Source organism: Phyllobates terribilis, unplaced genomic scaffold (assembly GCF_046119375.1).
Source record: "Phyllobates terribilis strain yellow unplaced genomic scaffold, ASM4611937v1 Scaffold_2__4_contigs__length_985480577, whole genome shotgun sequence".
NCBI lineage: Eukaryota > Metazoa > Chordata > Amphibia > Anura > Dendrobatidae > Phyllobates > Phyllobates terribilis.
The window spans coordinates 864,413,969-864,429,832 of record NW_027362762.1 but is presented as its reverse complement, the minus strand read 5'-3'; the positions used below and the strand labels follow the sequence as shown (position 1 = coordinate 864,429,832).

The following is a 15,864-nucleotide window of genomic DNA, read 5'->3' as shown; positions in this document are numbered from 1 at the left end:
TTTCCAGTCAGGGCCGGTACCCTTAGACTTGAATCATGTAGAATACAAATCTGTGTCTCTTTAGATTCCATGCAATGCATCAACTTTCCTGAAGGATGTCTCCCATTCTCCTTCCAAAGTCCTTCTGACTCTGTCTCAAGTCTCATTCTGTCTCAGAAACACATGTCCCTCCTGCTTCTCTGGGCTCAGCCACGTGAATGGCAGAACTGCTCTCACCCTCCTCCCCCAAAGCTTAGTGTGTATATCACATGTCAGAGGTAAAGGTGCAGGGCTCCTTTACCTCTGACATGTGATATACACACTAGCTGAAAATGTCTATCAGGTCAGAGACCTGAAGATGGCTGTCCACCAACGTTCACCATTCAACCTGACGGAACTGGAGGGGATCTGCAAGGAAGAATGGCAGAGGATCCCCAAATCCAGGTGTGAAAAACTTGTTGCATCATTCCCAAGAAGACTCATGGCTGTACTAGCTCAAAAGGATGCTTCTACTCAATACTGAGCAAAGGGTCTGAATACTTACGACCATGTGATATTTTAGTTTTTCTTTTTTAATAAATTTGCAAAAATTTCTACATTTCTGTTTTTTTTTCAGTCAAGATGGGGTGCAGAGTGTACCTTAATGAGAAAAAAAGTGAACTTTTTAGAATTTACCATATGGCTGCAATGAAACAAAGAGTGAAAAATTTAAAGGGGTCTGCATACTTTCCGTACCCACTGTTTCATTGTTTTAGATGATCTATTTACATAGTTGGTATCACAGGGGCTCTTGAAAATACACACCATTGTTTCAGAATCAAATAATATTCAGGGTTTTACAAATAGTAGTCTGTGTTAATCAACTAAAGAGGAACAGAAATTAGAGTCAACATAAAAATAAAGGAATGCTGCCCTTGCCATCAGAAAGTATGTCTAGCATATTAAGATTTTACTCTGTATCATCACAATGTTCTTGATATTATTTTCCATTAAATTGACAGCACCATAGCCCTTTCTTCTGTATTACTGGGCTTATAACATCCTGACTGTATAATCTCTTTACTGCTCTTATATTTGTAAGATATATGTTATCATTCTGTTTAAGTTGTCTTTTCAATAAAATTCATGTTTTTATATTTTTATAGTACTATCTGTGCTTTTGATTTAATTCTTCTTGCTTGATCTCCTATGGGTTTATTTAGAGAAGCCCTGTGACGTCATGGAAGGTCCTTTTACGCCACCGCGAGCTGCCGAAGACATCGGAGAATGAGACCGGGGGCCATCGGAAAGTGAGTATAATGTTTTTTTTTTATTTTTCACAATTTTATTCTTTTTTTTACTATTGATGCTGCATTTTCAGCTTCGTAACTAGGTCACACTATATAAATCCATGCCGGTTGCATGGATTTATAAAATGTGACCAAGTTGTCAAGCACTTTTCCAAGTGATGCTAAAATCGCTTGGAAAAGCGCTTGATAACCCGCATGCGGAAATGCATGTGAAGAACGCTTCACAAACGCTTCTACCTGGCAGGAAAAACACATGTACAATCCGCATGTACAATCCGCATGTACAATCCGCATGCGTTTTTTCTGCCAGGGAGATGCAGAAACGCTCAGGAAAAATCTGGAGCATTTCTGCATCGTGGGCACATAGCCTTATACAAAGTGGTATTTTGGTTTACTTAAATATAAATATAAAGATAATTGTTTCGAATGCAGAAATATTTTCAGGCCCCTTCTATTAATCACTTCACTACATATAACCTATATGAACGTCAAACATTGGGTGCAATATATAGAGCAAGCTCTGCTTCATATTAGACAGGTGCCGGCTGTGTTATTTATCCCACAACTGCCGTTAACAGCAGGTCATTCTCTGACAGCAGAATTTTAATGGCGGAATTGTATTGAACAATCATTCCAGTGACGACCACCCCCCAATCACGTGATTACGGAGAGCCAGTTATTTGCCTTTGCACTCGGGGGCCTACTGAAGGCCCCTGTTTTTGACACCTGAGGGTCCCTATGAAGATCAGCCTGTGGCTGGCCTTCATTGTAGATCAGTAATTTTACTATACACTGCAATACTGATTGCCTCTCCTATAAACACACAATGGAGTAGTGGTCTCACATGCTAACCACTTAATCTGATTACACAGAGGGATTTGAGACCTTAATTCGCATGATCAGTAGGTGTTTCGATGCTCAGACCACCAGCAATTACTTATTTTTCATCGGTTAATATTTGTTGCTTATGAGACCATCCCTTTAAAGACCAGTTACGGTACTTTTTCCCATTTATTAGATAGATATTTGATAACTTTCCATCAATTAAGCCATAAAAAATACAGCAGAAATAACAGGACGGTGCATTTATACAGCTTCCCTTAAATAATGTAACAGGTTTTTTTTTAAAGATAATAATATATTTTTTCTGGAAAATGAATATTGGTAGACACTTTGAAGGGGGGATACTTTTCACAGGACTATGATTATGGCATATAAACATCATAAACCTTTTATTTTGGGAGCAACTTACCCTTTGTCTGAATGGCGTTTATATTGCATTACATTTTGTCCAAACAGGGACTTTTCTTTTCCTCCGTAACTCCATACCTTTCCTGTGTCAATATTAAAACTTTCTGAAGGAACCAGCACTGCATAAGATAAAAAGGATAAAAGATTATAACACGATTTTCCTTCTATTACTCTTAACTATTTGATATCTATAACTATTTGATATCAAGTTAAAATGTTGAATTATGTGAAAAAATAAGCCCCAGACATTGCTGAATCAAATCATTTTTCATTTTTGTTACTGGACTTTTTTCATATGTTTACTGCTCTTTATTGTTCCTCTCATTCAACTTTGACATTGGTCATTTGCAAGTATCTTATCATTACAAGGAAACCTGTCACAAGGATCAACTTTCCTAAGCCGTGTTTATGGGCATGCAGGTGATAGAAAGTTGAATAAAATGATACCTTGATGTCTGCAATTGGATGCGTTATTCCAGGAAAATCCACATTTTTCTTAATATGTGTATGATCTGTTAGGATGTATGGGTGGGACTAATATCTTCCCGAGAGTCTGCTTCTGGGGGGCATGTAATTCTTCCTCCTGTGTGATATTGACCATTCATAAGTAGGCAGCAACATGTAGGAGAAAGACGAACACGCCACGAAAAAAATTACAGCAGGTTTCTCAATGTGAGACATGTAATGACAGACTGCACCCTGATCTCACTGTAGAGCTGTGTGTGATTACAAAGGGCTCAAATTATAACAGAGATGAGGTAATTACTAACACTTATTCAACTTTCATCATGGCAGCTACTGTGGTGGGAGCACAACAGAGCTGACAGCACTATGAGAGGAGAGTTGCTAGAAGTGTTTGTAATGAGACAAAGTTCAGCTCTGCTTTATTGTCTCTCCCCCTACACTGACTGTTGTGATGAAAGCTAAAAAAGTGTTAGTAATCACACTGTTCTCTTCTCTACTAAACACACTACATAATCCCACATAGTTCAGCAGTGAGATCATTGAGGAGAGAACACTGTCTGTCATTATATGTCTCTCACTGAGAAACATGTTCCAAGCTGTTGAAGGGGTGTGTTTTTCTTTCCCCTGCATGTTGCTCTATGCTTATGATTGGTCAATGTCATACAAAGGGAAGAAGTACATGCCCCTTGAGGCCGTCTTTGGGGAAGATCTCTGTCTTGCCCATAGATCTTAAGAGTAGAGATGAGCAGATCTTTTGAAATTCAAATTCTCCAGCTTTTGCTGAATTTTCCACCAAAATTTGAATAAATTCAATCAAAGCTCAATATTTGAAAGCTTTAAATTGCGCATGGGGAGAGAGAAAGAGAGAGAATCCTGCTGACCATAGGAGCCTACACTCTATAAGAGAGAGAGGACTACGCTGACCATAAGAGCTTACACTCTACAGGAGAGAGACTTACTCTGTGACTCTTGAAATGGAAAACGACTGCCGAATAAACGATGCTCTGCTGATCTATAATGGCCCAGGTACTGACCACCAGTGTACAATGTATGATATACTAGATGTCACAGCTGAATGGCATTATGGGGAGGGACATTCGGCCATGCAAAAAGACATTAGCCACCTATTTGATGCTCCAGCAGTGTGGGAAATGGTGCCCGGTGGCGAATTTAATCTCAAAGTATTCGAATTGTCTTAAAACCGCAAATTTCAAGAACTTCGACTCAACAGATTAATCTATTCATCTCTACTTAGCAGTTTAATTACATATTTTAAAAAAAGTGGATTTCTCTGTAATAAGACATCAGATCGTAAATATCAAATTATCGTATTTTTTGGATTATAAGACGCACTTTTTTCCCAAAAAATTGGGGGGAAAATGTGGGTGCGTGTTATAATGCGAACTATATATATCCGAAGCACTTACAGGCGATGGTAGAGCGGGGTCCTGGGATCGCTACTGCCGGAAGCTTCTGCCTTCCGGCAGAGTCAGGAATCGGAAGATGGTTGCGGGCCCCTTGCTGCGGTCCTCATGCTGCGGGCCCCTTGCTACGGTCCTCATGCTATGGGCCCCTTGATTGCAGTACTGTAGATGTACGGTCGTGTGGGGGCTCTGTGACATTTTGTAAAAGTTGGAGCCCTGCACCTTCCATATTGTTCCATGCTGCGGTCTCCAGGAAAATGGCCGCCGGATGTGGTGAATGCACAATTGAAATCTCGGAAGATGAGATCTTGGTACCGAGATCTCAATCTGAGCATGCGTGGCCTCCGGCGGCCATTTTCCCAGAGACCGCCGCATAGAACAGTATGGAAGGTGCGGGGCTCCCGCTTTAACAAAATGTCGGTGGAGCCCCTGCACCACCGGACACCTACTGCAAGCAAGGGGACCGCAAGCAGTGGGACCGCAGCATGGAGACCGCAAGCAAGGGGACCGCAGCATGAGGACCGCAAGCAATTGGACCACAACATGGAGACCGCAGCATGAGGACCGCAGCATGGGGACCGCAGCATGAGGACCGCAAGCAATGGGAACGCAGCATGGGGACTGCAGCCATCTTCCGACTCCTGTCTCTGCCGGAAGGCAGAAGCTTCCGGCAGCAGCGATCTCCCGACTCCTGCCTCGACCCTGCCACCTGGGACCCTGCTCCACCAATGCCTCAGGCCCCCAGGTAAGCTGATTATAACATGCAGTGGTTTATAAAAAAAAAACATTTTTTCCTATTTTACTCCTCAAAATTTGGGGTGCGTCTTATAAACTGGTACGTTTTATAATCTGAAAAATACAGTATCATTATATTCAACTTTCTATGATCTGTACTCCCATATAGACGGCTTAGGAGGGTTGATCCTTCTAATAGATTCCCTTTAAAATACATTATATATATATATATATATATATATATATATAATGTATTTTATAAAACTTAAAAAAGTTCAATAACACTGAGGCATTTTGAATTAGAGGACCGATCAGGTGGCAAAATATGGAATAAGTATTTGGAACATCGCACAAAGGAATCTGTAAAGGGGTTGTCTCATTTCCTTTTTTATGTTTAGTCATACTGATATTCAGCTGATCACTGCAGATCTTGATCTAGGAAATCCCAGCAATCAGGAAGTTTTATTTGACTATATGGGCTCAATGTATTATTAAGTACAACCACACAAATCAGCGTAATGAATGAAAGGACTACAAGCACCAAGGTGGGAGTTTCTTCTAGTAGCTCTCCACTGGTTTCATTCTTGCTTGAAGAATATCCCAAAACACGGTGTCTGCAAATGGATATTTTGGCTCTTTTATCCTAAGTCATGTGGCAAGGCTTGTTAGAGGATAGATATGGCACTAGATAGGTGGCACTAGAGTTCTAGTCCTCTTCCTCTCTGAAGAGACAATTGCATATTTTCCAGAGGAGCATTGCTAGGCTTAAAAGTATCCTCACCTTGGGCACATGTCCTTTAAATTGTGTATAAAACTAAATTGTTCTAAATGTAGTAAAACATGTTTACAGCAGATCATACAATGACAGCATATTATAAAATAGAAGCAAAACGACCAGATATGGTCACGTTTATAATTAACAGTAGTTTTAAGTCAGTTTTGTTGGGGATGATATTGCCATTAATTGAGACAAATTTATCAAAATATTGCATGTGAAGTTGATAAATTTGTCACATTTTCAAATATATCTAGAGATGCTTCTTCATTTTTTACACCACCCTCCTACTCAACTAAAATCACAATTGTTTTGCAGTATTTTTAAAAAGTCGCATTCATAAATGTGTTTACATCTTGATCGTATAGTAAGTCATGCCCTCTTTTTACTCCTGTGCAAGGTGCAAATAACTTTAAATTCTGGTGTGAATGGTTAAGAAATGCATCCCACAGCTGAATAGACAATTGACAAATATGTTAAGGCTTTCAGCACAGGTGTAAATTTAAGTTTGCGGTGCACAGACAGCACAAAGTTGCGCCAAATTCACAAAAGGCTTACACCTCCTGATAAGTTTTTGGGCATACTCCAGGGGGATTTAAACCAAAATTGGCCCAAGAAAGCTCAGTCCTGGTCAATTATTCCCCTGTATCTTTTTACATAATAAGATAATGAAATATTTTAACCCCTTCATAGACCCTTCAGCCTCCAATTTTACTGGATCACATAGAAGATGTACAGGCAGCTGTGTACAGAGTTAACCCTTTACAAATGTATCACTGATGCAAAAAAAATATTGATATATAGTTCTAATAACCCACATCATTATTCCAATTGGAATAGATATTGCACCATTATCATACAGGTTATAATAATTAGGACAATATGTAAGCAGGGAATACACATTTACAGATGTTACAATAAGTTACATAAGATGTAGTATCCACCTAACACTAACTGTCAAAAAACTTCATAGCGAAGATGGCACTGATAGTGAAACATGAAGATGTTTTCGAGGGCAACACCTGCTTCAGCAAAGTTGGCTAAAACTTTGTGACTCCATTGAGGTATAGAGTTGCAGTAACCTTCAAAGTCAACAATCTACATAAAAAGAAAACTGATAGAAAATATCTTACATAACAATAGAAGAAGGGTTCCAATCCGGATCCTGAGAAAAGGACGGGACTGCGGTAATAATCCCGACATGCTACACTACTGTTTGTAGTCCACAGAGAAATGATGAGTGATAAGAGAGAGGCAAGAATGAGTTAACACAAGCCGTTGTAGACTTGTGGTATGTCTCGTCTGCAATGCATACATTCTGTTCTTGTAAGTAATGTTCCACATTCTGCTGAGACATTTACCACATTTGCTATTTATTTTACCAAAAAGGAACTAGAATCTTGTTCTTTTTACAAAAAGCGGCTGCTATACTAATGTGTAACAGTTACTATGCATGCCTACCAACAGACCATTATGACTGCCTGGCCAGGTTGCAATTGTGCTACCTGGCCAGGCAGTCATAATGGTCTGTTGGTCTTCTCATTCCTCATGTTTGGCCCTGTTGAAATAAAAACACCTATACTTAAATCTCTTTCTAACCAGTGGTAGAAGAACTAGTAGGCAGGTACTTCACACTACATAAGGCTCCAATACACTCAGCAAACAGGATTTACATGTGCAGAATCGCTGGTAAATGGAGTTAGCAATCTGTAGTCGGAGTTTGGAGATGTAATTGTGGCTGACATACAATTGTGGGATTGTACGAAGGGTAAAAATTAGCCCTTTACAAAAGTTAAGGACTGATGCCATCTAAACCGTACTGTTGCAACTGTCTGGGAAAGTAAAATACTTTATTAGTGGTTACAATACAGCAATGACGCTGTTATGGTATGGATACTGTCTCATTTCCTAAATTGACATATTGCTTTGCAAAATGTAATATTGTGTCATAAAATCCATGTATAGTGATTATTTTGTTATGCTTTATGTACTACGTTCCCCCTCTAATGTGCTATTGTTATGTAGATATCAGTATAGGACAGACACATGCAAACAGGGCAGACAGTCAGAAAGAGGAAGCAGCTGTAAAGCCCCGCAAAACGGTCGTTGTCTGAGCTGTCTGAAAAATGGGGCACTGAGTACCGTAGTACTCGCTGTTAGTGAAAGGCGTACCCGAACGCAGGAAGAAAATTAGAATGGGGATTTGCCAAAGCAGAAGGGAGGATTATTCCTGACTTGAGGATTGCCACACCAGAGAAGTCCAACTACTGATGCCTGAATGTTAAGAGGATTGCCAAACTAGAGACTGCTGTGATGTATTTGCTCCAGCCCCAGTGTCTCCTATTGTATATATACCCGCCCCAGTGTCTCCTATGTGATGTATATGCTCCAGACTCAGCGACTCCTATGTGATTTATATGTTTCTGCCCCGGTGACAACTATATGATGTATATGTTTTAGCCCCAGTGTCTCCTATGTGATGTATATGCAACAGTTCTGGTGTCACCTATGTGATGTATGTATAGCAGTCTTGGTGTCTCCTATGTGCTTAATATGGCACACACAGACACACAATGCAAATATTGAGTCAACACCCCTTTTTATCTGATTTTCATTACTTGCCACAGGTGAGTTTGAACGAGCATCACATGCTTGAAACATAGTTGTTTGCCCACAATTTTATAAAGGTCCCAACAATTTTGTCAGGGGCCTTTTGGGGTTTTGTGTAACGTTACGTCCAATTTGCCTTATTCTCTCAGGTTTTTTTGTGTTGTTTCAATACACACAAAGGAAATAAACATGTGTATAACAAAACATGTGTAATTGTAATAATTTCTTGGGAGAAATACTTCATTTTCAGGAACAATTTCAAGGGTGCCAGGGCGGTGAGAAAGCCGGCATCATTGCATGGAGGGAGAAGGGGACACCATGCAAGTGCGCCGTCAGCAGCGTTACAGCTGTTACACTAGTTTGCATGAAATCATGTTTTTACACCCATGTTTGCATTTCATACACACTTTTTCCACAATCTCACATATTATTTTTGTATGTTTTTTTACAGTGATTGTAATTTGTTTATTATTATTTCTTTATGTATTCCTTTTTTGTATTATTTCATGTTTTCAATGTATTTTTATTTATTTACAGATTTTTTTCATTACCATGTATATGTTTTACTTTATTTATTGATGAGTGCGTCATTTGCATTCCATTTAACTTTTTAAGGTAACTTTATATGCTGTGCTTTGCTCTTATTTTCACATTATTCCTTACCCTCTAGACCTGTTTTCTGTTGTTGGTCGTTCTCCCTGGTGTTGCACATGTGTTGGGCATTCCTTGCTGCATCTACTTCCACACTGGAAGTTCACTCCCATGCAGGGTCGGACTGGCCTGGCGGGGTACCGGTGGAATGCCCGATGGGCCCCAGAGAAAGAAGAGGAAGAGGAAAAAAAATTCTTACGGAAACCAGCTCTTTAAAAGCGCTAGAGGCAGGGGCGCGTGCACGCACGCAGACCTGACCCGCCGTGATGACCAACCATGGCAGACTCCTCTCCGCACGTGTCTGGTCACATGCCCCTGATGTCACCACAGGTCCTTCACCCCCTAGGATGTAGCTCACCTGCCATGCGGTGGAGGAAGGGCTGCCATGCATCATGTACGGGTGGTCAGTGTGGGCTCCTTGGCTGCTACAGGTGTTCAGTCTGCTTCGCGGGCAGCATCCTCCCTGTGTCCTCTCCACCATCACTGCCCTTTTCTCCGCAGTGTAAGATTCCCTCTCCCATGGCCGGAGCTGTATGCGGGATGCACACTGCACAGCACAGGATCCCTGTAGTAAGCAGCTCACTGGAAGTGGCTGGAGAGTTTCCATTCCCTGACAGCAAGCAGAGGAGGCAAAGGGGAAAGTTTCACAACATTTTATTCTGCAGTGAACAGATATGAAGCTCCCAGACCTGAGTAATGTATTAAAGGGGCTGGAAATGATCCCCTATCAATGGGATATAACTGTGGAGACCCCCAGAGATCTGAGAACGGGGCCCAACCCCCAACGTGACTGGTGCGCAGAGCTCTGCTTCATTCATTATTTATGGGATGGACAGAAATGAGGAGCGCTGCGCTTGGGTGTTACCCACCATGCCATAGACAATGAATAGAGGGGAGGCCTGAGCTCCGAGTCGAGGGTCCGGAGTCCTGTAGGGCCCATAATTCTGTATGGAGGACCATTTGGGGTCCGTAATTCTGTATGGAGGACCATACGAGGCCCATAATTCCATATGGAGGACCATGTGGGGCCTATAATTCTGTATGGAGGACCATGTGGGGCCCATAATTCTGTATGGAGGACCACGTGGGGCCCATAATTCTGTATGGAGGACCACGTGGGGCCCAGAATTCTGTATGGAGGACTATGTGGGGCCCATAATTCTGTATGGAGGTGGTCACTGTATTACCTGTATATACCTGTATTACAGCATATACAGGTACTCTGTATATGCTGTAATGTCACTGGTGATAACTGTATTACTTTTACATATAAACTATATACAGAACTCCTGTGTGTAATGTCACCAGTGGTAATATTAGTGTTATTAGTATTGTGTTAATGATCAGTATTGTATTATTTGGTCACTATGTGTCACGCCAGGTGAGTGCAACACAGAGAGTCACGCCAGATGTGAGTGCAACACAGAGGGGAAAGGGAGCCCAGACACTATGAAAAGGGGGAAGAGGTGACCTCCTAATCTGGACTAGCGTCACCCTGTCTTCCCCTAACGTCCCTATACAGCCTCCGCAGCTGTCGCCGATCACGTGCCTCGCCCTACTATCCCTGGCATAAGGCTATAGCTGGGGGTGGAAGGAGATGAGCACTAGTCAACCTCCGCTAGCACTCTAAAGACAAAAGGGGAACAACAACTCAGCTTTAGAAGAACTCCAACAGGGCACATGGCCTCAAGACTCCAGAGAGGACGTGATGCTGCTTCAGCCAAGTTCCAAGTAGAAATGAATATAACCAGCGACGCCCACCTGGAGAGATCAGGTATATATACACCCAGGCCAGAGGGAGGTAGTCGCTGGGTCCTAAAGACAGCCTCCTATCTAGGCAGCTGTCTGCATTGCCAAATGTGGCGATCTCCTGCAAACCACTGCAGGACAACTGTCTGTCACCTCTGACACACCCGTGACACTATGTGGTGGTAATATGTGGTCTGGTCATGGTGAGGCGGTGTTTGTTCCTTGTATGTGGTATTATTCAGTCACTATGTGGTGGTAATATGTGGTCTGGTCATGGTGTGGCGGTATTTGTTCCTTGTATGTAGTATTATTCGGTCACTATGTGGTGGTAATATGTGGTCTGGTCATGGTGTGGCGGTATTTGTTCCTTGTATGTGCTATTATTCGGTCACTATGTGGTGGTAATATATGGTCTGGTCATGGTGTGGTGGTATTTGTTCCTTGTATGTGCTATTATTCGGTCACTATGTGGTGGTAATATGTAGTCTGGTCACGGTGTGGTGGTATTTCTTCCTTGTATGTGGTGGTATTGGTCTTGGTATAGTGGATTGTGTTGTGTATGGCGGTTGTGTTGTGTTTTCTCTGATATCAATAAGGGAAAGATTCTTGATTTCCAATAGCAATTAAATACTTGGATGTTTAACCCCTCCCTGTCCTGTGACGTGTTTCCATTATACTTTTCCTTTGATTGTTCCATACCTGGTTTTGGCTTACAAATACTGATGTAAAATACTGATCAAATACTGAACGTGGGGGTCCGACTGCTGGGACCTGCACCTATCTGCAGAATTTGTAACTTTTATGCTCATTAGTATGTAGCGGCATGTACGACTCGACCACTGATCCATTCATTCCCTCAGTGGCTGCACTTGGCTTTTTCTGGAAGCCCCAAAGAGGATGAATGGAGCTGCAGTCAGACGTCCCACCTGCTGCTCTATTTTAAAATGGGGATAAAAGTTCCCCGTTCTTCTGATTGGTGCGGTTTCCAATGCTCGGATTCCAACGATCAATAAGTTATCACCTACCTAACCGGTGGATAGGTGATAACTAGTGTTGAGCAAGCATGCTCGACACTGCTCGGTACTCGCCCGAGCATCATGCAGCTCAGGATGTTCGGCGAGCACCGAGCATTTCCGGGTTACTCGGGCGGGAGCTCGGGTATCCGCCCTGCATGTTTGGCGCTCTTTACAGAGCCAATGAACATGCAGGGATTGCCAGCCAGTCACTGTAATGCCGCAGCCATGTTGGTTGTGGGCATTACATTGATTGGCTGGCCGCACAGCGTCACCTCGAGTATTTAAAACCAGGCGCCGCTATCTTGGACACAGACGGCCGGGATCAGACAGTGTAGGGTCAGTGCAGCTGATTTAGGGAGAGATATATACTGCAAAATAGTTAGTGTAGGGTCTCTAAAGCCTGCCAAATCAAACAAACAGTCCATCTCAGGACTAATATCCATCCCAGATATCAGGCAGGCAGGCTGTATAGGAGGCGCAGTGGTTATACCAGCAAACGCTGCATTACAGTCCTGTGTGCTCCTGCTGCTCAAATTGCTAGACTTAGCTCCAGGTCTTGGGGGCCAGGAAAAATCCTTTTTTTTTCATCTAAATCCTCTTCTTTTTTTTTTCCTCCTTCACACTGTACAAATAGCCGTCTTATTAACCTTTCGGTGTCGCCCCCCCCCCCCCCCAAAAAAAAGTGCATCTGTGAGTGTTCAGCCACAAATATATCTATTTTAAAAAGTCTGGTATACGTCAGTAAATTAGAACTGTGGTTTTGCAGTTCCACGGTTCAAATCTCTGTATTATCCACTTTTGGGCCTTTTTTACATAAAAAAAACAGTTTGAATGTGTCGCTCACTGTTCAGCCACAAATATATCTATTTAAAAAAGCCTGGTATACGCCAGTAAATTAGAACTGTGGTTTTGCAGTTCCACGGTTCAAATCTCTGTATTATCCAGCTTTTGGTATTTTTTCCGTAAAGAAAAACAGTAATAGTGTCTCCCTGATTGTTCAGACACAAATATATCTGTTTGAAAGATTCTGGTGTACGCCATATAACTATAACTGTGGTTTTGCAGTCCCACGGTTCAAATCTCTGTAATATCCACTTTTGGGTCTTTTTTACATAAAAAAAACTGTTTGAGTGTGTAGCTCACTGTTCAGCCACAAATATATCTATTTAAAAAAAGTCTGGTATACGCCAGTAAATTAGAACTGTGGTTTTGCAGTTCCACGGTTCAAATCTCTGTATTATCCACTTTTGGGTCTTTTTTACATAAAAAAAAACAGTTTGAGTGTCTCGCTGACTGTTCAGCCACAAATATATCTATTTAAAAAAGTCTGGTATACGCCAGAAAATTAGAACTGTGGTTTTGCAATTCCACAGTTCAAATCTCTGTATTATCCACTTTTGGGTCTTTTTTACATAAAAATAACAGTTTGAGTGTGTCGCTCACTGTTCAGCCACAAATATATCTATTTAAAAAAGTCTGGTATGCGCCAGTAAATTAGAACTGTGGTTTTGCAGTTCAACGGTTCAAATCTCTGTATTATCCAGCATTTGGTATTTTGTCCGTAAAGAAAAACAGTAATAGTGTCTTCCTGATTGCTCAGACACAAATATATCTGTTTGAAAGATTCTGGTGTACGCCGCATAACTATAACTGTGGTTTTGCAGTTCCACGGTTCAAATCTCTGTATTATCCACTTTTGGGTCTTTTTTACATGAAAATAACAGTTTGAGTGTGTCGCTCACTGTTCAGCCACAAATATATCTATTTTAAAAAGTCTGGTATATGCCATTAAATTAGAACTGTGGTTTTGTAGTTCCACGATTCAAATCTCTGTACTATCCAGCTTTTGGAATTTTTTCTATAAAGAAAAACAGTAATAGTGTCTCCCTGACTGTTCAGACACAAATATATCTGTTTAAAATATTCTGGTGTACGCCACATAACTATAACTGTGGTTTTGCAGTTCCACAGTTAAAATCTCTGTATTATCCACTTTTGGGTCTTTTTTACACAAAAAAAACTGTTTGAGTGTGTCGCTCACTGTTCAGCCACAAATATATCTATTTTAAAAAGTCTGGTATACGCAAGTAAATTAGAACTGTGGTTTTGCAGTTCCACGGTTCAAATCTCTGTATTATCCAGCTTTTGGTATTTGTTCCTTAAAGAAAAACAGTAATAGTGTCTCCCTGACTGTTCAGCCTCAAATATATCTGTTTAAAAGATTCTGGTGTACGCCACATAACTATAACTGTGGTTTTGAAGTTCCACAGTTCAAATATCTGTATTATCCACTTTTGGGTCTTTTTACATAAAAAAACAGTTTGAGTGTGTCGCTCACTGTTCAGCCACAAATATATCTATTTAAAAAAGTCTGGTATACGCCAGTAAATTAGAACTGTGGTTTTGCAGTTCCATGGTTCAAATCTCTGTATTATCCACTTTTGGGTCATTTTTACATAAAAAAAACACAGTTTGAGTGTCTCGCTGACTGTTCAGCCACAAATATCTCTATTTAAAAAAGTCTGGTATACGCCAGTAAATTAGAACTGTGGTTTTGCAGTTCCACGGTTCAAATATCTATATTATCCACTTTTGGGTCTTTTTTACATAAAAAAACAGTTTGAATGTGTCGCTCACTGTTCAGCCACAAATATATCTATTTTAAAAAGTCAGGTATACGCCAGTAAATTAGAACTGTGGTTTTGCAGTTCCACGGTTCAAATCTCTGTATTATCCACTTTTGGGCCTTTTTTACATAAAAAAACAGTTTGACTGTGTCGCTCACTGTTCAGCCACAAATATATCTATTTAAAAAGCCTTGTATACGCCAGTAAATTAGAACTGTGGTTTTGCAGTTCCACGGTTCAAATCTCTGTATTATCCAGCTTTTGGTATTTTTTCCGTAAAGAAAAACAGTAATAGTGTCTCCCTGATTGTTCAGACACAAATATATCTGTTTGAAAGATTCTGGTGTACGCCATATAACTATAACTGTGGTTTTGCAGTTCCATGGTTCAAATCTCTGTAATATCCACTTTTGGGTCTTTTTTACATAAAAAAAACTGTTTGAGTGTGTAGCTCACTGTTCAGCCACAAATATATCTATTTAAAAAAAGTCTGGTATACGCCAGTAAATTAGAACTGTGGTTTTGCAGTTCCACGGTTCAAATCTCTGTATTATCCACTTTTGGGTCTTTTTTACATAAAAAAAAACAGTTTGAGTGTCTCGCTGACTGTTCAGCCACAAATATATCTATTTAAAAAAGTCTGGTATACGCCAGAAAATTAGAACTGTGGTTTTGCAATTCCACAGTTCAAATCTCTGTATTATCCACTTTTGGGTCTTTTTTACATAAAAATAACAGTTTGAGTGTGTCGCTCACTGTTCAGCCACAAATATATCTATTTAAAAAAGTCTGGTATACACCAGTAAATTAGAACTGTGGTTTTGCAGTTCAACGGTTCAAATCTCTGTATTATCCAGCTTTTGGTATTTTGTCCGTAAAGAAAAACAGTAATAGTGTCTTCCTGATTGCTCAGACACAAATATATCTGTTTGAAAGATTCTGGTGTACGCCGCATAACTATAACTGTGGTTTTGCAGTTCCACGGTTCAAATCTCTGTATTATCCACTTTTGGGTCTTTTTTACATGAAAATAACAGTTTGAGTGTGTCGCTCACTGTTCAGCCACAAATATATCTATTTTAAAAAGTCTGGTATACGCCAGTAAATTAGAACTGTGGTTTTGCAGTTCCACGGTTCAAATCTCTGTATTATCCACTTTTGGGCCTTTTTTACATAAAAAAACAGTTTGAATGTGTCGCTCACTGTTCAGCCACAAATATATCTATTTAAAAAAGCCTGGTATACGCCAGTAAATTAGAACTGTGGTTTTGCAGTTCCACGGTTCAAATCTCT

General features: G+C 40.7%; 1 protein-coding gene across 5 annotated transcripts in view; it reads right to left on the bottom strand.

Moving 5' to 3' along the window:
• LOC141234485 (integrin alpha-E-like) overlaps positions 1–15,864 on the bottom strand; it is a 356,506-nt gene that overhangs the window by 144,022 nt on the left and 196,620 nt on the right. For all 5 annotated transcript variants that reach the window (XM_073668020.1, XM_073668018.1, XM_073668016.1 and 2 more), the window contains exon 16: positions 2,521–2,638. In XM_073668020.1, the coding sequence (XP_073524121.1) occupies positions 2,521–2,638 (118 nt within the window). The remainder of the gene's footprint in view (positions 1–2,520; positions 2,639–15,864) is intronic.